The sequence below is a fragment of the Neopelma chrysocephalum genome, unplaced genomic scaffold (assembly GCF_003984885.1).
Source record: "Neopelma chrysocephalum unplaced genomic scaffold, ASM398488v2 Primary Assembly neopelma1_382, whole genome shotgun sequence".
In the NCBI taxonomy this organism is placed as follows: domain Eukaryota; kingdom Metazoa; phylum Chordata; class Aves; order Passeriformes; family Pipridae; genus Neopelma; species Neopelma chrysocephalum.
Window position 1 is genome coordinate 1,878,633 of NW_020898046.1, and position 22,833 is coordinate 1,901,465.

The 22,833-nt window shown below is 40.3% G+C and overlaps 1 protein-coding gene across 2 annotated transcripts in view; it reads right to left on the reverse strand.

The window, feature by feature from the left end:
• The window catches only part of LOC113979100 (melanopsin-like), a 40,131-nt gene extending 23,828 nt beyond the window's left edge, over positions 1 to 16,303 (reverse strand). For both annotated transcript variants that reach the window (XM_027706588.1, XM_027706587.1), the window contains exons 1-2: positions 16,143 to 16,303; positions 187 to 329 (exon numbers count right to left, since the gene is read on the reverse strand). In XM_027706588.1, the coding sequence (XP_027562389.1) occupies positions 187 to 320 (134 nt within the window). In that variant the 5' untranslated portion in view covers positions 321 to 329; positions 16,143 to 16,303. The remainder of the gene's footprint in view (positions 1 to 186; positions 330 to 16,142) is intronic.
• Between the last annotated feature and the right edge of the window lie 6,530 nt (positions 16,304 to 22,833).

Sequence of the window (22,833 nt, forward strand, 5' to 3'; positions counted from 1 at the left end):
ACACTAAGGTTATCAGTGATGCATGTGGATGTGTGTGGGTGTAGGGTTGCCTTCCTGTCGTTCCCCTTGCCCATTTGTTTACATCAGCCTCTGCTTGAAGATTTAAACCAAGAGGAAAGCAATGCAGAAATCTGCACACATGAACCTCAAGAGCAGTCAGGTTAAACATGAGAGGAATTTTTGTACCTGTAAAATGCGTAGAGAACTAGGAGGTTTCCGATGATGCCAATGGAGCCAATAATGAGAACACAAGTTCCTACAGTGTAAAGAACATGGGCAGGGATCTCTGTCTTGGTCACAGTATGTGGATGGGTACTCATGTTCAAACCCTAAACGGAAAACAGAGGAAAGGGAAAGCTTAGCCCATTTGGGACACTTATTCCAGGGAACACATGCTCAGCCTGTTGAAGTAAGGCAGAGCATTTGCTTCCACGGTTCATGTAAATCAAATACACACCTCTGAGTTCTTTTTAGATCCCCTGTAATCAAGTTTCCTCAAGCAACTTCTATTACTTTGACAGTAGATATTTATCTTAAGAAAAGAGCAACAGGGAAAACAGACTGGAAAAGACAACTAAGGAAATTATGATGATGATATGAAAAAGACTCGCTCTGGGTAACTGCCTCACTTTGGGGTACAGAGCTAGCTGACAACAGAAACTGACAGCAAGGAATAACCCAGCATACTTCGGCTTTATTAGGAGCAATCCCATGCTTACAAACATTAAATTTCCTGGGTCTCCCCAGGCTCACCATCCACTAACTTATGGTGCTGCAACACCTGAGAATTCCCCACGCAAAAGTTCAGAGATGAGAGGTAAAACGGTAGCAGTAACATTGCCTGTGCAAGAACAAATACATTAAATAGTCTTGACACCTCTTTCACTGCCTGTATGTCCAGCGCATGAATAAACTCTCTACACATTTTTTTTAAAAATCAAATTAATATTTATCACTGGTTAAATTCAGCAGCATGGCAGCCTACAGCTAATCCACTCAGCTCTCATTAGTATTATCAATGAGAAGATTCAGAATTGCCTCATGGAGATTCTTATTTACCAAGTCAAAAGCAGCTAAGTCTTACACTTTGTGGTCAGATCTGGACGGCTTGGTCAAAGATGTGGCACCTTGTCAGAGCAGGGGACCTGCTTCGCTTCACCACATTTCACCGCTGTGCAGCTCAGCGATACCGGGTGTGGGATAAGCCTGATTTTGGCCTCTGGGAGAACAGCTGGGTGACAGAACAGGTTCAAGATGATAACTACTGTCCCCCTGGTAATATTTAAGCATCCATTTTCAAAATTATGAGAACAGCCCTTTTTTTTTGCCCTGTTGCTAGCTCCTGATCTTCCATAATGCTGCTTCTCTTTCCTGTCTTCTATTCCTCACTCATCTACGAAGTGCACACACTCCAGCTCCTTCCTTGTACAACAGTCTTAGCTGTGGGGATTATCTCCTCAATTCTGTGACCCCCCTGGGGCACTCGCATTAAGCAATAGAGAGGGTGTGGTGAAATGCATTGCACCCCCTGAGTATCCACAAAGCAACGGGTCTGGGGTAGAAATCCTGATAGCAAAGCTCCTGGGACTGAAGTGATGTAGTAAATGGTACAAAAGCTATGGCTCCAAAGCGGAACGCTGCTTTCAAGCCTTCTGAGTTGTCTGACATGATAGGATGTCTACCCATGATAGGATGGCACTTCATCAGAGATCACATTGCTATAAAAGTAGAAAGAAATGGAAGAGAGCATCTACTGGTGCTGGCTGCACTAGGGATCTGTGACTGTTATTTCCAGTGGTTAGACAGCAATAAAAAATGTCACGGTGTGTAGCATTTACCCTTGAAAAAGGTGTGAGAGGTAGTGTACGAGCAGGCAGTGCATGGCGAGATGGCCCAGTGAGGAACACAGTGGTGGCTGTTTGGTGGCATCAAACAGAGCCAGCACCACACTTTCAGAGCGGGGCACCAGGCAGAGCCAGCCATATGCTTTCAGATCATGCAAATTAACCACGCTAAACTCCTTTCCTCTTCTCTCAAACCCAATCTTCTTAGCAGCATGTGTGCACTAAATCATAACCCTGCCTCATTTCTGGCAATGCATACCAAAGAGGCTAAACTGGGGAAAAAGGAAAAGGATCCTTTTTCTGCTTCCTTTCCAGCTTATCTGTTAGGCATGCAAAGGATTTGCCCCTATATAGAGGTTTATTATATAGAGGAATATTATATAAATGTAATTCAGGACAAGTAGTATATGCCTGTAATACGCATGATACTTTGCTTCAACATATGGGAACTCACTGTTGCAGAAACTCATTTGAGAAATGGACTATGAATTTCACACCCAAAGGTGTCTTGCCTTATCTCTTCGATGAAGAGAAGCTGACTTGGACATTTTGGCCGCGTTTATTCATTTACGGGTGGTGAGCTGTGTCAAAAGCTGAAAAATGTCTCATATGACACATTTGTAAACTCAGCTTACAGTTTGCTGGCAATATTAGATGAAATATATTGATGCTTACAGAGTGGAATTTGGAAGGCAATAAATACCAGGGATTACACAGAGCCTTCAATCTCAGTGAGAAGCTAAAGTGAACGATGTTTAGATTAAACAGGTTTTGGATCTTCCCTTCAGGGGAGTCCATAAAATACCACGGCCACTTTTGTTGCAATGTTAATAGCAGCAAGAATAAGTTTCACATCTGAATGGAAAGACAGCAACTCATTCACTACGTCAGTGATACCCAAATACTGCCGGATGGGGCAGGCATCCAGCTGTCTGAAATGAGGCAAGCTGATGAAAACTGAAAACCATTTATAATGCTGTAATTTGAAGCTGGGAAGACAAATGGGCATATCTATGTGTGTGTGTGTGTATATATTTCAATACAAAACCTCAACTTTGATACAAATAATTTCATTAAACTAGCGGAAATTTTCTAAATAAAACTGGCTAAATCAGTACAAATACCTGTAGGTAATCAAGGAGAATTTATACCTCATTTTACTCACATAATGTATTTCACCAATTTGGCATAATTTCACAATAGAAAACTTTTAGAATAAAGATTTAAATACACTTAAGGTTGATAACTTAAAATCAAGTCTGTTGGAAAAATGCTGCTTTTCTAATACAGACCCATTCTCAATGCAGAATAACACCCAGCTGGAGACAAGTAGCAGTATCATTGAGTCTTTAGAATATTCGCTAAATTTAAGTTTTTTCTATTTTCCTACAGTGTCACCTCTGAAAAGCTAGCTTTTTGGCAATTTTAATTAACAAGATAAATGCTTATTAATGTAAATATTTTACTGTATGGAGGTGAGGACTAGAAATATGAAAAAGAAATGCCAAGCTTGGTGACGAGCTCTAATGAGAAGTTGGTTTTTGCAGATATTCTCAAAAGCTGCTGCTATCCTATGCATTTTTTTTTAATTTTTAGTTGCTCACAAGTAATAAAAATAAAATTAAGTTATAGGAGAATATTCCAAGTTGCTATGAGTCTTTTCAAGCCAGGAAAATCCAAGTAACTGTTACAAGTCTTTCCACATAACTTGAAAAGCAGGAGAGCAGCTAAGTACAGCAGGTTGCATTCACTAAGACACTCATGAGTCTTACTGGGTTATGTCTATATTAGCCTCTCTTAGCACTAAAATAATGTATGGTCAATGACAGCTGGCATGACTCAGCAAAAAAATTAGGTAGTACTAGGGGAAAGGTCCTACTTTTTAGACTTACCAAAGTACAGGTTTTTAATCCATTGCATGCCACTACTGTCTAACTGCTAGAGTACACTTTGCAGTTATTGACTTTATACTTCAGACTAATCATTTTCATTTTAGTAACAGCAAATTTAAACCCCTTGAGAATGTAATTGAAAAATTTAAGAAGTTGAAGAACATGTTGGGAGATGGTCCCTCAGCTTCAGCTGTTTCACAGTGCCACGGTAACGTACAGCTGACACCAATTGTGTCAATCTCAACCAATTATGTTTATGGTTGCTCAGTATCATCGCAGCCATGTAAAGTAGAATGAAAAGCCTGTTCTGTATAAGCCACAGTCTTGCCCCTTCTCTTTAATGATGTGATTTAACATAATGATCACGAAGGAAGGCATTACATTTTATTCAATGAATATATTGAATATTTAATGGATGAAGTGAGTTTTCAAGGGCTCATGTGAGATGTGTTACCTTTCCATTTTTCCCCCAGACTGGCTTTTCTGCCCTCCATTTGTGGTCCTGGGACAGAATCCCGAGCACTCTGCTGAAGACACATCCATTTCCTAAGTGAAGATTTTAAGGGCACCATCCAGAATGCCCTGACTGTTTAACTCAAAAATTCAAATGTAAACAAGCAGCCCATGAAGATGCCAGTAATTGCAGCAGGGCCAGCTTCTGGCATACTCACCAACCCTGTGTTTGACTCCTTCTGAATTAATGCTACAATCACTTGCGTTTTGACTCTACGAGATGTTGGACCTGACAACTCTCATAAAACATGATGTGGCCTTACCCTTACACACCAAGTGACTACAATATCAAAATGTTGTCACCTATGAGGCTGCTTGGAGGGCTTTCCTGGCAGGGTAACTATCAGATCTGCAGGCAAATGGAGGATAAAAAAAAATTAACAGTTGTTCCTTAACTGTCTGGCAAAGGAAGCAGGCATCAGATATAAAAATAAACTCGGTCTATTTCTCCCAAAATAAAATGGAAAACTTGACAGATAAGGAAAATTAATCTATGAAAGCTTTTGTAACTTGATTTTGAGTGCTAAAACGATGTCCGAATAATTAGAGACATCTGTTTCTACTTTCCAGCTGGAAAGATTAATAAAGATTGCAATGCAGAAAACAAAATATTGTCATTAAAAAATGAGGGCAAGGGCAGGTCCCCTGCAATGGGTAGGGGTAGAAAATAATAGACTGAATTTAGAAATAGTTGTATGATTTGCATTAGGTGGATGTAAGATTATCTAAAGCTTTATTTATGCTCTGATTTTGCTCATGGGTGCAAGCTCATCTTGTGGAAATGATTTACACTGAAACGAGCTTAAGCAAGGGCTTGCTTACACGGGGGATTAATGTGCACTAACAAGGGAATGAATCAACAACATAGCCTCCCTGTGTTGAACTGGTATGTGGATTCACAGTGTAGAAGTTTTATTTACTGTACAGAAAACTTGTCTGTACAGTTACACCTACAGATTTTAAAGAAAAACAGTAAATAATACTTAGGCATGATGAGATAGGAACAATCTATGTGTGCCAGCTACCAGATAGTACTTGCCAAGTTCCTTGTAATTTCACTCATAGTGCATATAAGGGGTAATTTCAGTATGAAGCACCACCTGGTTTGAAATTGCAACAAAATTTGGGAATTAATTAATATCTTATACATATGAATATCTTGTACATAGGAACTCCTCAAGCAGCAAACAGAAGGTTGTCGCTATGTGGTGACTATAGCAGAGCTAGTGATCATCAGATATTTTTCAAAAGATGATGTATTTAAAATGAAGACTTGTGGAAAATATTCTTAATAAATTTGGGTATTACAAAAACCCCAAACCAAATCAAAACAACAACTACGCATGTTCCGGTTAACAGTACTGCCTTTCAACACCACACAGTAAGTTCAGATTAATTCAGTCCTCAGAAAGTCGAGTTAAACCGCGATCATCCACATGTGGAAATGTTACTTTTCTTGTCAGTCTCCAGGTGACAGCCTTCTTCCACAGCTCATTCCAATCAGTTCACATGGCAAAGCAAGGAGCACTCAAACACATATTTATAGCATGCATTTGATCAAAATGAAAATTGGTTTAGCCAACAGACCTGTGAATTCTATGCAGTCCACCCAAAAGCGACAAAGGGGAACAGAAGCTGCCAGTGCTGTGTACAACAGGACGAACAGTAAAGCCAGATGGATACCAAAGTCAGACATCTGCTCCAGACCTAGGAAGGTGTTCATCCAGACTGAGATCATAAGTTTGTGCAAAAACCTTGACATTTTTTTCTACCATAAAATATGTATCTAGTTAATTCCATTCCAGCAATTTCCTTCTGGGCTGATACTGAAATGAACAGCCAGTTGAAAAAAAAAGCATTTAATATTTGATTTCAACACTGATTTGTAGTACGTATGCTTAAGACCTCATGTTCAGCACAGCCTCTGCTTTGACAGGATGCTTTCTTTCAGGCCCTTGATATCTGTGTTTAAACTTCTCACAAGCAATCTAATGACACATGGCTGGAGATGGTAGAAAACCCTCAAAAAAACCCCCAAAGAGAAAACCATAAAAATCTGATCAAGTTCTCAATACCATGAGAATATACCAGATAGATACTCAACAAAGTAGGCATACTCAGATGTCTACATATCCAGACAATTGAGTCAATGTAAGCAAGGGATATTAATAACTCATATAATTTATCATTAATAAAATATTATATTAAAATCATGCACCTGAGAATAATACAGCAATCAGAAACAAACAATCAAAGTGAAAGTAATTTAAGTTTTAATATCAGTCTGCTAGTTATAAAGCCGTCTAAGTCATATTTTCATCTCTGGAGACTTATTATAAGAACCTTAAAATTCAGGAAAGCACCGAGACATTGCTTTCTATGCACATCTTCAGCCACACCACTGATAAAAGACACATTTGCTTCCCAGAGTACAAAAAACAAAAAAATACCCCCAAGAACAAAAACCAATGGCTGGCTCATGTTCCAGCTTGAGCACTATCTGCACGGCCTGGATAGGGGTTAGCAAACATAACACCTAACTCAAAGTTCTACAACTTTTTCTACATGGTGTGCCTGCACAACCCAGGCTTGGAAGGAACACTGTGTTACTCGCTGCCTTTTTTTTTTTGTGGGGAAGCACTGGAAACTAACTAGCACACTTTTTTTCCCCCTTCCTGAATCCAAGTTACTGTAATTAAACCTTCAGGCACTGGTCTTTAATTTCAAGACCTGAAAATTTTAAGGCAAGACACCAAAGGCATGTTTCCCAAGAGCATTTCTTTTTCAATACTAGTTGTACTTGCATAATCCAGACAAGGTAGCACTAACCAGGTCTTCACAACATTTTCCTCTACAGAAATTTTATGTTCTATTTAAACATATCCAATTCTAGCCTGAGACCTAAAAGAACCAAATTCAACCATGACTGAAGAATTTTTGAAAAACAAGCAAATAGGAACCCACTACCAGAAGCTGTTAATACTCAGTTGAGGGCTCAGTGCAACTTTCCCTTATGATCTCTCACAGGCTTGCATGCCAGCACAGGCAGTTCCTTAATGTGACCCCTGAGACACTCACCATATTGTCCCCTTGGCCATAAACACCATCAAATTTATCTGGTGCTATGTCCAAGTGCACCTCAAATTACAACACCAGCTATGCACGCTTAGGCAGGCAGCACACTGAACACATCTAATCGATGCTGACACTGCATCAAAATTAGCCTGGCTATCACAGTCCAGTGCATATTTGTTTGGCCATGAGGGAACAGATGACTATTAGCACAGTGCAACAACAAAGCAGTACGCAGAAATCTCAGGATATATATTTTTAGAGCCTTAGAGCATGTTAGAGAAAAACATGGATGGTCAAAACATGATATAGTTGTTAATTCCTTCAATAGAATAAATTTTGCCGTCTTTGGGTATTTGCTACAGCAAATATTTGTTTTAATCTTATCATGCATCATACTTTCATAGACTGTTTTTCTCCCTCTGAGTATCCTACTGCTAACTGCGGTTCTTTAATAGACACACTAAATTCACCTAAAAAAAGAAATCCTGTTATTCTATGTTTGCCACTCGGTGGCAAAGGTGTTTTGAACTCACTGGCACTGGAATCCTTGGGGATAACACAGGCTCTTCACCTGAGCTGCTCTCCCTTCTCCGCCTCATTTGAGCTCCTGTAGCTCATCATGGTCTGTTTTACTCATCCCCGGGTGCCAGAGTATCACTGCTCCCATTTCATCAGCCACAGATTCCTGAGACCAGGATTCTCCCGCTCCAGCCTGCCCACCACGCATCAAAAGCCATTTCATCAGCTGCCACTGTTTGCTGACAACACAGTGTCACAGCATCCATCACCTGCCCGGACCAAACCCTCTCCCACTCCATCAGCCCCAGGCTTCAGGATGAGCAGCAGTGAACTCAGCTGCCGTGTGATGCTCACGTGTTACTGGATTTAACAGAGGCACAGGAAGAAATGTCTCTGTCCACAGACGCTGGCAACACAATTTGAAATTCTCATCTGTGTCAGTGGTTTCTGATCTCTGCTCTGAGCTTTCAAAGAGCTTGAACATATATTCTGGCTTCTGGGCATCTAAACTTTTATATTTTATTTAAAAAAAAAAATTCTTCCTTACTGTTGATAGCTGAAAGCAAATCCTTCACCAGCCACCTCTAACTTTATGCACCTCATCTAGATGTTAGTAGTCTTTTCATTCCACTGTTCAGCTTCTTGGGGAGACCCACTCACCTGCTGCAGAAGATCTGTGGATCTGTGGAAATTGCTCTGAGAAGAGGGCCCTGCATACCATGAAAACGTGCTTATTTTAAGGACTGTGAAAAAACCCCTATCAGCTGACATTAGCTCTTCAAAGGGTGATTACAAAATGAAAACACACCTCAATAAATCAGTTAAGGCAAGATGTTAGTAACTTATACTAATCCTATATACTCTTTCTACTGCTACTTTTTAAAAATACGTATAGCTAATAATTTTCATCAATGTAGTAATTTTGTTCCTGCTGGATTCCCTGCTCTATATTTATTCTGTCAGCTGTGAAGAAGTGTGGTGAATGATGAAGGAAGCATAAATGATAATAGTAGAATTACACTTCCTTCTCTAACTACATTACAATAAATTTTGTTTACAATTTTTACTACTTGAGCATAAAGAACTGCAGATTTAGCAAAGAATCCACCTTGCTCTCTACATTTCGCTATTTACAAACAAACTGATTTTTCTTCTACAGGAAATATTCTCAACTGAAGGCCTGAAATCGAAGATATTCTTCAACTAGGGTAATTCCATATTTCAACAAGAAATTTTGCTCATGGGTAATAGGGTGGGGGTGAAGGGCAACCAAACTTCTTGTTGCCATTTGCTTCATTCCATCATGTACATTTGGGAACAGGAAAACTGCTAGAACTAGTCAGATCAGAGGCTCACCATCTCCTGTGTCTTACACCTGATAGTATCTGGTAACAGACGCTTTTAGGGGAAGAACATGGGGAATATAGCAAGGGAGCATTCTCAATCTGCCAACTTCAAGCAAATTTTTGATATTAGTATAAACACTGTAGGATTTAGTTTCTGCTTAAATCAAAGAAATGTCTGATCACTCTAAATTGAGGTTTATTCCATGTAATATCTGTTTGCTTCTGTTCAATATTCCTCTGTTTGTGGAAGTGGGGATGTGCAGAAGGCAGAGCCAGACTCTTCCCAGAGATGCACAGGGAATGAACAGTGGTAACACATGCAAGTTGCAGCAGGCAAAGTGTTCAGTGAAATCCTGAAGCACAATGACAGGGACCCAGAAGAGCTGCACAGTCTTCGTTCATAGAGCATTTCAAAACGTTGAAGTTAGCCCTGCTTGGAGCAGGTGATGGGACTTGACAACCACCATTCCAACCTAAAATATTCCATAATGCCAGTAATAAAACCTCCAAAACATACAATTCAAAAATAAATGTTTAAGCCATAAGTGAAATGAAATATTATTTCAGTTCCTTAAGGACAGGTATTCTGTCTCAGTAAACTGAAAATCTTCCTACCTCCTTTATTTTACTTTCAAAAGGAACTGGGAATGACATCCAGAGCCAAGTGAACCTAAGGATGTGTTTTGCACCCACAGACTGTAGACTAATTTCAGCTCATAATCGCTATAGAGACCATATTTCCTGGATAGGAAGGCTGCAGTTAAGTGCTCCTCTTCATTTATAACTCTCTTTCTTACTGTGGCTTTAAAACCTGCATGAATAGAACGATTTCCAGAGATTTTAGGCACTTCACACCTATTGATTGCACTGGTGGCAAAACACCTACTCTTCTCCTGTGGTGTTGAAAATACTCCCTAGTGTTTATATGCACTGTTAGGTGCATAAGCATCATGAAAATTTTGCTTTGAAATATTTTATGAATAATTTTAGAGGACTTAACTGGATCACTGATACAATGTTTAGTCCAACGGCCTAAAGCATTTTAGTCTGGCAGATTCCCACGAGATATTCTACATAGTTCAGAATAAAGCACAGGTAATGGAGATAAAGGAGATGACTGGGAAGAGAAAGAAATTGAGTGAAATATATTCAAGATGACCCATCTCTGCAGCAAAAGGCAAGTCTTTATTGCCAAATGAAACTGTTTGGCACAAGCACAACTTCCCTTAACTCTCTAAAATGAGAGTAAAACAAACTCTTATCCAGAAAGGAGATCATTGCTTTTCTAGTCACGTGGAGGGTGAAGCACTTACAAATTCCTTGTGGATTTAGCATTGCTAAAGGAACAAAGAAACCAATGTCAAATGAACAAGTGAAATCTGCAGCTCCACTTATCATTAGAATCTACTGCTGTACTGAAGACATTTCAAAGATTGAAGCAACACTGGCAAACTAATAAGAAACTGCAATATAGACATAATTAGAGATAAATTAAGTCAATCGAAAGACTCCCAGATTTCAAAAACACTGAACTAATGAAGCATGCATTGACACATTTGGTGGGAATAGGTGTGTATAGTAAAAATAATTTCTGTATCTCTCAAAAAACTTAATTATCTCATGGCAGTGCACATCTTGAAAGAAGAAACAATATCTCACACAAAAGCAATTACCTTTACTTTGGCTTGGAGAAGCATTAAGACAACTTTGCTATTGCAGTGAAGGAGCTTCATCCTTTCCCTGTCCACTGCTCTGTGTAACACATTGAAAATAGGGATGATGTAGTTGTTTTAATGTGGTCTCTTGTTTTAATTCTGCAGACCACTTTTCAGGACTTTACAAAAGCTAATGGAAGTTTTAGCATATCTGTAATAGGAAACACCATCTTCCTCTCACCCTTGCCATAATCTTTGGATATGCAGTGGATTTGAAGCAACTCCTATCCTATATTGCTGTTGCAACATCAGCTTGGAACCATGATGAACTACCAGAAAAGAAAATCTCAGCACAAGGCAGCTTCTTTTTCTGGGTTAAGAAGAAATGTGCCATTTCGCAAAAATTAACCTTTATTTTTAAAAGCATATAAACAAGTCAGCAAAGTAATATGCACCAGAGAATCTCACAAAACAAAAGTAAGTCCAACAAAGCCATGTGCCTGTCTCAAGTCATGTCCATACTACATCTGAGTTCACACTGGACCTTTCTCTGTCCACCCAGCTCCAGAAAAACATCACAATAAAGAACATCTCTCAATGCAAAAATAGGCGAGGGAAAAATTTGCTCACAACAGCTGTAGGGGTAAGAAAGAAAGATACTCACTTAAGTCTTCTCCACAAGTAAAAGCCCACTGAACACAAATAGTCACTATTAGTTGCAAGCTTGCACTGAACTTTAGCAAAAGTTTATTGCTAGTTTTCTTGTGATCAAACACTAAACACTGAGCTATTAACAGCATGCAAAGCAATTTCACAGTAATTAATTCTGAATACAGAATAATTCTATTACGAATGGGTTACTTAAGGGTCTTGAAGCATTATCCAGGACACCACCAGCAGACTACTACCTCCTGTGCTGTGGAGGAGGGACCCCAAATACTAGGGATTCTTGCAACCCTCCAGCATTAGAGACAAACTGCCTTCCCTCAGCAGCTGCCTGAGGAATAACTGACTGGCACTTACCTATAGCACTGCCACTAGAGTTTTCCAAAGCACCAGCATTAATCCAGAGTCTCCCTGGTGCTCTTGAAGTCACTGCTAACCTTCATTAGCTAATCCTCAGCTTTGATACAATGGTCTCTCCAGTGCCATGGAGGGAGGGGCCTTTTTACTACAGCAGTGGCATGGTGAGCTCAACACTGCAAGTTTCTAAGCCTTACTCACTCTTTCCCTTTATCGTAGTAAACTCAAGTACATTATTTGAATATTAGCACAAGTTTCAGTATACAAATCGTAGCAAAAGAAATCACATACATAAGAAACCATGCATATTTTTTCATTCTCAACAAAAAGCAAGTAACTTATTGAACACTTAAGTTATTGGTTGCAGAAAGTTCAGTGGAAGTACTTTGTCCTTTTTATAATTAAAACCCAAATAAATTTCCTTCTCACTCAAGTCCTTTTGCAGACATTGCTCAGTTAACAAGGCACAAAGAAAGCATGCTCCTTCCTATTGCTCTATTAGCTCTAGATTACCTGTAGCTATTGAGACACTGACCATTTCATCATTCTGTCAGCAAGGACTTAGTTTCACCTAGTCACTCATTTCATTGGCAGCACAGCTGTGCTGATGGCAGTCAGACCAAGGTATCAGGCATATATCCCCACCTGGCATTCAAGTCTTCTAGTCTGCATCTTTTATTAAACTTCTGGTTTGCATTCTCCATTAAACTCAGCAGCCTCTCACAGTGCTCTGCCCATTTGCTCAGCAAGCCTCAGAAAAGTCCATCTCCCTATTTCCTCTGCTTTCTGCTTAGGGTATGTTTCAACTTTGCAGATGCTGTCAGACAAAGCTGATAATACCATTCCCTGGGTTGCTCCCAGCAGGACAGCTGGTAGCTCCAAGCTCAGACCTAACTGCAACAGGCTGCCCCAGAGGTGTACGCAGTGATCCAGCTGCACAGCAGCCCAAGTCTGCACCCTTGAACCATGCCATGCATCCTGCATGTGTCACATCACACTTTGAGCTAGTGACTGTCATCTGTATCAGGCATTTCTGACTGCTTAGTTACCTACTTGCTAAGCATGCTCTCAAGTCCCAGTGTCTACCAAAGCTGCATGTGAAGTTTGAAGAGTATCTTTTTATTTCAACATTTCCTAGAGTGGCTGCTCTTTTCACACAATTTATAAAAGGTGTCTAGAGGCCATATTCTTCAGTGCTTTAGTAGAGTGCAATCAGTTTGTGCAAGTCAGTCTGATGGTTGCCTCTCAGCTGCATTATAAACTACTTCAATTCACTTGCACCTGTATACTAAGATTTCCTACTTTTCAGGGCTCAGAGAGCTTGACTTGTATTGCAGCTTCAATGTCTTATAACTCCATGTTTCTTGCTAAGTTTTGTATAACTCTGAAAAACTCCTGGGTACCTTGATGCCAAAGGCAGAATCATCTCATCCAGTAACATCACTTTATCATGCTCTGGTGGTTCTGGAGTGTTACCAGCCTCATGTAACCACCTGCAACAACATGTGGACACAGGTCTCTATTGTGGGCCCAATCTGGAGTGTGCAATGAATTCTGCTTCCAACTCTGCTTAGCCAAGGGCTGTTGGAATAAGCAGACCATCTTCAGCAGCCACCTTCTCTCTGCAGATTGGCCCCCCAGATCATTGGAAATACAGGACACCCTGGGTGGGGGTGAAATTTGCAACCTCTGAAGGCACATACACACGTTTTTGCAAAGCTAAGTTTATAGTGTGAGAAAGTAATGCAGGATGTGAACTAGCTCAGAATTTGGTGAGTATTTACAGGAAACAAAACTTGGATTTCCTCAGAAACTTTAGAGAAAATTTAACAGCAAAAATAATGCAAAGTGCCATCATAATAAAGATTAAAAAGACAAAATAAACTAAAAGTTAAGACCTTTAGCAGTGCCAGAACACTCTCAGTACAGTTAAATAATTTGGAGTTATGAGTTACATGCTCAACCTCCTGTTCACTTGCCATTTGTTTATTGCTTAAAAGGACTCTATAAAAGGCTTGCCCAACTTTTTTGTGACTTATTCCAGGACAATGACCTGTTGCAATGAGACAAAATCCACAGTTTCCCTCCAAAGCTGAAGTTTCTCCCGTAACCTTTTCTCTTCCACTCTCCAGATTAGAAAGAGAAACAGATATTCTTGGTAGAATTCTTTGAATGATAGGGCTGGGCTGGCTAATAAAATAAGTCTAGGCAAGTTATCAAAGTTTCAGCAGTAAATTTTCTATCCTAAAATCTCTACAAAATATTGTAATGGTATAAGGTCAGGATGTACAAGGATGGGGTTATATGAGGACAGAGGTACATATATTCTGCATATTTAGTTTGCTGACCTATCTCAGTCTTCTGGCCCAAATCATCATAACTAATTTGTAATGAACAAGAAAATCCTCTTTTCTTTATGAATGTGTTCAAATAATCCTAGCTAATTGTATAAACAATTGACAAGCCTCTCTACGGCACTTCATTTAGGTCACTTTGCATTACATTAATCAGCTCCACAAAAGGATAACAGCTTTGAAATCTGCTTTAGAACTTCATTAATATTTCCTTTTTCATCAAAATTTTGTATTATTGACCAGATCACAATAAGGTTTAATCAACTAGAGCTTGACGATCCAACAAATTTAAGCAACCTCCTGCTACATCCTCCTCTGTATAACCAGTTTTCCCAGCAGCCAAACTCCAAATCGATCCTAAAAATCTAAACAGCGAAAGAAAATACATTTCCCTTTGGGAAGAGCTGGGTCAGATGCGTTCACACACACACACACACACACACACACAAATTCACTACATCAAAACACTTCAATGAGATTTTCCTTTTAAAGGAGAAGCAATTCATTTAAACCATTGCTTAGAAAACAAAAAAGAAGGGAAATGCTCCCTTCCATTCTCTCTGCCCAGCTCCCACTTTCTGAAGCCTTCCTCCTGACACGTACTTTTTGGGTTCATCCGAAAGCATTTCCCTTCCCTCCGCACATCCGCTCTGTGCAGGGCTGCCGAGCTGCGACTCATCCCGAGGAGCGCTTGAAATCCCAGGGTTTAAAAAGCCGCTCGCAAGCCCCTCCTGGGCTGCCAGCCGGCCAGCCCCGGCAGCGTATCGAACCGCAGCGTGTGCCCCAGCAAAACACACATCCCGTTATTCAGCCTCACTGGCCACACCACAGCTGTTTCAAGTGCAAAAAGATGGCTTTAAACCAACCAACCAACCGCACTCAAACCGAAAAGAAAAGAAAAAAAAAAGGTATATATATATATATATTTATTTTTTTCTTAAAAAAAAAAAAAAGTATGGACACCCAGAGGAACTCGTTTCCAGGGCAGCCAAACCGGGTACCTCTGCCCAGCCCATCCCGAGCCCCCGAGGGTACTACCCCCGAGGCTGGGCATCCTCGGACAGTGAGTGCCCAGGGCTCTGCCTGCTGCGTACCTGCATCCCGCAGTCCCGACCAGGCAGCCTGGGCAGCCAGGGATGGAGGGCGCCGTCTGTGATTTCTCTTGCGGCCACTCGCGCCCGTGGCCTCTTATGCTTTTGCTGCGAGGAGCCTGGCTCTGCCTTCCTTCCCTGGAACCCCCCTTTAGGTGGCTGCAAACAGCAGCCGGGCATCCCCCGCCGCCCCCCCTTCCCTCGGCCTCTCCTAGCTGGTCAAACCCGGCTCCGGCTTTCTCTTTGCACGCCCTGTGCTCCATCCCCACGGCCCACGAGCACACCCATGGCTGGGTTAGGGTGGCTCTGCCCTACTGCACATGTGAGCAGCCACATGCCTAACCCATAGCTGAGTTTCTTGCAGGGCTGTCAAGGAACTGGGACAGGGTATAAAACAGATGCTTCCCAGCAACTCATTCTGGAGTTACCAAAGTTTCATTTGCGGAATATGCCTTGACATTCAAACATCTCCTGTTCACAGTAGTGAATGGGTCACAGGAATTTCTTACATCAACTTGTTGATGTCATACTTATAAAGCTGAGCATTTTGGAAGCACTGAAACATGATGGAAAGAGCGGGGATCTGATAACAGGCATGTTCTTTGAGAGCCTGGGGAGAAAGACATGAGAAAAACAGTTACATTTCTACCCCTATATATATTTTTTTTAATATATTAACAATGTTTCTTACATACCTGGTTTCAGTGCCCCTTTTAAAAGGCATATATGGAGAGCATGTGTGAGACTGAGCTTTGTCCTGAGAAGAAAACGTTCAAAGTAGTAGAGACAGGAGTAGAAACAGCAATTAAAACACAATTCCAGGTACTTACGTGGCTCTTTCGTCTAGGATATGACAGTGGTCACAGCTTCTCAGGAGAATCTTAAAACTATTTCTGCCCACAGATTAGGTCCACCTGTTGACTTGCTCTCCTTGATCTGCCGATTACAGATATGTTTGCAGGTGAACTTCAATTTTTTCCTTTACTTTATATCCTTCAAGTTCAAATCCACCAAATGACACATACATTAGACATCATTACAGTTATATAGTTATTTTTTCTTTTCTTTATTGTACCTCTCTATTATCTAAATGATGTGGTCTATTGGATTATTCCTACTTCCCTTAAAAATATTATATTGATGTTCTAGATGTACCATGAGGCATAAAAATTTTAATTACCTTACAACTTTTTCCATAAACATTGGCTTTATGAGGAAAATTTATACACAATTTTGGAGCTACTTTATACTTTATTTTCAGCTTCAGAACCTGTAGATTCACATTTTTTTGGCTGATAACATATTTTATCATCAATGTGTTTAAAGTTTTCTTAAAGGCAACAGAGGCCACATGAGAAATGATCAGACCTCTAACATCCACAGATGGGTTCTCTTTTTTCCTTTACTTGCAGGAGTAAGTAAAATGCTGGAAATACTGCTCTTGGGAACAATCAGAGACCTGACAAACTGCTCAGATGTCTTTCTAAGGAATTGTTTTCTTTGCTCCACTCCCATGTCTGCAAGGTGGAGCTTAAACTTCTATGAGGTCAGGCCACTACACACAGTACCTCACAGAGCTGGACTCAAAATGAACCCTATTTTCTGTGAGATATTCTGATTAAAGCTAAGAATTGGATGCCAAGGGAAAGTTAAATGCCAACTAAAGCAAACTTCTTCAAGTTTCAGACTTGTTTAGACTGACAGGGGTTTGATCGACAGTTTTAGTTGGCTCCATGAACGACAGTATTTGGGTATAACTAAGCCTCCAGCTAGAGGCTTACTGGACTGCTGTCTCACACATCTCTCTTCCCTGCACTCACACGAAGATTAGTTCTTCATCAGGCCTTTCTATTTCAGCTGTTTGTAATTAATCCTAGGACATGGGAAAATACAGTAAATCAAGCAAGTACAACCAAAGTATTTGGACTCACTGAGCTTTATGAACTGCATGTGCTTAAACTCACTGTGTGTTTGAGTATAACCACTGAAAATCAACATCTTAAAATTACTCACTGAAAACAGATTAGTCAAGTAACTGGAGAAGCAGGTAAGGGAAAAAACTGCCTAACAAAGGTCAGATAAATGTCTGAGACAGTCAAGATCCTAGACTAAGACACTGATGGTAGTAGTTCAATGTAGAGAATTAAAGAAACCAACCAAACATTGAACAAAATGCAGGAAAGAAGTATATGTGGTTGTTTGGGTTTTTTTTAAGAAAATGGAGCAGAATCATTTAGGATGAATAATAGCACTTTATGTTTCTAAGACACCTTTCATCCCACAGGATCCCAAAGCAGTTGGCAAATTTAACAAATTGAAGGACATTATCCACTGTACACTGAAATAATTTTATCTGTCACTACAGGCATCCTTGATGGAGCAAAAATCAGTATCTGTTTAACAGGTTAGATCTGGTGTGAAAATCACCACATCTAAGGAAAGCTACAGGGAGAGTATAATTGTCAACAGCTGGAACTAGTGCTGAATTCTGGACTAAGCGGTTGTTAGGAGAAGTCTGCTGGTATTTTTCCAGTTACCACCGGTGATGATGACTTTATCACAGATCTTGCAGACTTGCCATGCCCAGGGCAGGCTTTCTCATGACCCATCTCCTCAAGGCACCCGCCTCAGCATGAGATGCCTTCACATCCCATAGTCCCCTTCCTTGCAACATTTGAGTGTTACATTCACCAGACAGAGAGAAAGCAGAGTTGGACTGTAAACATTCAGGCACAAAAACAGACCCAGTGGTCAATCAAGAGGTGCTGTACACTTAGAATCATAGAATAGTTTGAGTTGGAAGGAACCCTTAAAGGTCATCTAGTCCAAGCCCCATACAATTAACAGGGACATCAACTAGATCAGGTTGCTCAGAGCCCTGCCAACCTGACCTTGAATGTTTCCAGGGATTGGTCATTCACCAGCTCTCTGGGCAACCTGCTCCTGTGTTTTTCCAACCCTTATTGCAAAAAACCTCTTTCTTCTGTGTAATCTAAACTGGCCACCTTTTAATTGACTTAAGCAGTCAACTTTGATCTGAGCCTTCACCAAGGTCATCTTTCTTTCATTGCAGTCTTAATTCTGGCAACGCAACAAGTTTCAAATATGTTTCACATCCAACAGACTACTCACATATGTTGCTTCCTAGGTCAAGGGTCTGACAACAGCCTTCCTGATCAGCTCCTTGGAAATCTCTGAACAGTAGAGGTTAGACAAGCAGGCTCAATTCAGCTACAGGTTACTATCTATGATGGCAAGGGGAGCAGAGTCATGCTGCAAAGCTCCTCCAGGCTACAGATTCAGTGGGGTGGGAGTGAGTTTTATACTCCCCTTGTCTAAGAGTCATATCAGGGATCTCAGTCCTTTTTATGGCCAATCAAGGCCACACTTGTGGTCACTGATGCTATGAACACTGAAGAGTAAAAAATAAGGTGAGCACAGCATGATTATTAAAATAAACTGAGGCCAAAACAACAAAAACTGGCAGAAAGAGAAGCACATGGCCACTGAACTGGTACATTCTAGCTTTAAAAAGAAAAGAAATAGCATCCAAATCCCTCTCCAGATGTGCTGTTGGACTAGGATACAATGTCTTAAAGATTGAAGAATCTACAGTCACATGCTCATTTTGGGATAGCACAGAGGCATGTTTGGAAATGTGTTTTGAGCTGTAGAATAAGGAACAGGGAAATAAAATGTGGGAACAGAATCATATGCCAATGAGCAAAATGTATTTATTCAGCAGTCCATATCTTTCACTGGTTTAAAAAAAACTACAAGGTTGATCTGGGAATTAATCTCAGGACTGTCATAAACTGCAGTGCAAACACTCAATGTCAGCCTGCTGAGCTTCTGACAACTCTGAAAAGTCTTGCATGTTTCACATGGCAGCTGACACATTTTAATTGCAAAGGAAAACAAAGTGTTAGTATGAGTCAGGCCAGCTTGTCTTGTGAGTGAAACAACTGTAGAAACTTAAGGGCTTGGAAAAGCTCTCAAGAAATTCCCTGGTCAATTGTTTCTCAGGTAGGGTTAATCATCATGGAAAACCAACAGTTTTTCAAATGCTGAACACCTACAGTATGATGTAAGTTTTAGGATATGAATGAAGTCACTAACATCAAGGTGTGGGTTAGATTCAATCACAGAATTAGAATGTGTATCTCTGTGTTACAGTGCTCATGAGGGACAAAGAAGACATGACAGTGTTCATCTAGGACACATCTTATGCACAGGTCATTTCACCACCAAAATGTAAATCTGTACAAGGTGGACCCTTTTCTTCTCCTCCCCCACTAGCAGAGGGCATATGTTAATGACAATGGTAGGGTTTAATTATGCATTTGTCTTTTCTTTCTACTTTGCCTATCCCAAGCCTTCAGAAACCATTGCTTGCTATCACTGAGAGGAAGAAGCTGGAGGTGCCTGAGATGGTGGTGCCTGCTGGAACAGGGGCTTCAGCATAATTCCTATCCCCTTCTCCCAGCCCCTTCCCCCACAGAGGCTGAAATCCCTCCTATTCCCTTATTTCACCAGCAGCAATGAGTTACCAGGACTCAGACACAACTTTGCATTCCAGGCTCACCCTTACCTAGAGTCCTTTCCATGGAAAGAACAACCCAGTCAAGATCCATGTCTAATCTCATTCCTCAGGTGAAGACATTCATTTCCTCAGGTACAGAAAAGGATTTTTAGCCATGTCTTGTAGTCTTCATGGCCTTTGAAACTCCTGCCTCCCAAGCACAGGGTCATCAGCACCAAGCCACGGCCAAGGAGTGCTGTCTCTGTTGGAGACACAAAATGGCAGGGGAAGAATAGCAAGTGTCAAAGGACTAGAGGGCAAGGGAAGAGGAATTCATAATGCTCTGGGGAGACAGGAGTACTGGCTCTTAGTTGCTTCTTCTAGTGTACCCTCTGGAAAGGCTGTTTGAACAGGAATGGAAATGGACCTATCCTGGAACAGGGACCTCAGACCAACATTTTGCTGCACCACCAATACTGTAAACTGACTCAAAATTATGGTTGTCTGACAAAATTTAAGTAACAAAATAGTAAACAAAATACAACCTTTTTAGTTTCAACCCTCATTTTAGTTGAAAAACACATTTCATGACACCAGAGTTTTCCACAGGAACAACATTCTGATTTTTTACTGACCTGCAGGTTTTTCTCTGGCTTCATTCAATCACAAAGTTTTCTCCAACTGTTATGGAAAAACCCTAAAAGTCACAGCTTTTGCTGTCAAAGTCATGGCAGTGACAGTCACACAGACATTTTTGTTGTGCTGTTATCTTCCATACTGAAGTTTTCCATTTCTGGCCAAAGGTGACTTATTTCTATAAACAGAAACATTTTCACACTTTACATGCTTAAAACAAAATCCTTTTGTGTAAAAAGCCAGTCTGGAGAATTTCATCCTGGCAGCTGAATGCATGAGAGTCCTATCAATGCTTAGACAGGCTCTTGGTAATGAGGTTAAAAAAAGAAATCCAAACTTGTTATTGGCTCCCTAACTCAAACACCCTTTTAAAAAGAGACACATTGAAACAAGGAAGCCCTTATAGGTCTTCAGTTCCTATATGACAAAGGACAGAAGAATAAACTTGGCTGTAAATTGACTATGACCAGCATGTCCTTGAAGAGCCAGAGGGACAACTGTTACAATCCATGAGGAATACATGTTAGGCAATAGCCATGCTACTGCTCTGAACACTTAGCAGAAAGTGCTCTGCCCTGTTAAGCGTTGGCTCCAGGGGATCCCACAGAGCACCTAACACTGCTCTGATGGTCCCTGATGATGAGGTGACGTGGGCTCTGTGTGCACAAGGCAGCTCACAGGAAATGCTCTGCCATGTTCTAACTATGGCACTTTGCAGAGCGCAGCAATGGAAGCACGTGTGATGTGACCTTTTTGAGCTTGGCCCTACAGATGTCACCTCAGTGATCAAACACCAGTTCCAGCTCCGCAGGAACCTTCATTGTGATCTATTACCATTTTCTCTCAAATCAGGGGAACTAAAATCCAGGTCCCATTAAAATGAAGGGCATAAGATAGTAATACATTTCAGAAGATCTCAGGATGTACTGTGGTGCAAAAAACAATACATAACATTTTCTTCAGCCATCTTAGACCAAATAATCCTCTGGTTTAAATTGCTCTTCATATAACATTGTCCTAAAACACAGGCTGAACCAGAATAAAATGAAATTTAAACTAGAAACTCCTTTAAAAATTTGGTTTGAGTCTTGACTTTAACATCTTCAAAACTCGGTGTCAAATACCAAAACCATTGTTGATTCTTACCTTAGAAAACAGAAGCAATAGTGTCCAGTAACTGAATTAGATGCATAATAATACATTTATCCTGAAACTAGAGGAAACTTGAATTTCATCTCTGCTTGAAAAATAAGCCGTCAGTAATAAATAACCCCTTCTGGATGACAATTTGAGGTCTGAATCTGAGATTGGTTTTCAAATGCAGGTGTTAAAAATAAAGAAAACTAAACTCAAATTATCTAATCTTTCTTTCATATAGCATCTTCTGTGATTTTTTTATCTTCAGAAATTTCAATTATCTTCCAGAAAAAAATAGGAAATACTATTTGGAAGAATATCTAAGAAAAAGATTTAATACTTAAATACACTTCTTTCCTAGAAGAAAGAGAAAAAAATTGTAACTCAAAACCATGTTCTTCCCTTCCCTAAACAATCTCTAGCCCATAATTTCTTCTCTATCACAAACTGAGCCCATTTCTCAGCTTTCTTGGCTTAATGCCACATGAGTTCCTGTAATCCCTATCCCATCTGGTGCAGAAGTCATCAGGAAGCATTTGCTTTCTTCAGCAAAATAGATATTACTGAAAAAATCCAGCACTTCACTAAAATGAAACATTTAAGATAAGACCCCTTGGCCTAAGAGCAGGGCATACAAATGAAAAGACCCGATGAGTACCACGAAGGAAGCTGGTATGGGACTCAGGTGTCTGGGCTTCTTTGACCAGCTGGTGTCCTCCTTTCCTTGGCAACAGGTATAAGCAAGAACAGCTACTTCCACATGTAGCTTCTTTCCCACATTTCCCACGGAAACCACAACACAAATGTACGTGTTTCCTGAAAAGGAGAAAAAGTGTTGCTTTGTCTAGAAATTGTTAATGAAGAAAGCTTTGAAATAAGTTAGACTTTTTTTTCCTAACATATAGCAAAAAAGGGACAGCTGGAATGTAAAAGCAACTGTCTGCTCTAGGTACTTTCAGGAATGGATACTCTTCCTCAAAGCTCAAAATTGCAGAGCAGAGACAGAAGCAGATTGAATAAGATATTAAAACAGCAGGCTAAAAGGAGATTTTTTTCAGGAGATGTGGTGAATTACATAGGACTACTTTAAGGATCATTTCAAGTATAACTAGAAAAGTTTGTATTTCTTTAAAATATTTTACGTAGGGTGAGTTTTTTAAACCACAATTTTATGGAGAAATATTACAGAAAATTTTTCATTAGAGCTATAAGGAGGTCAGAGTATA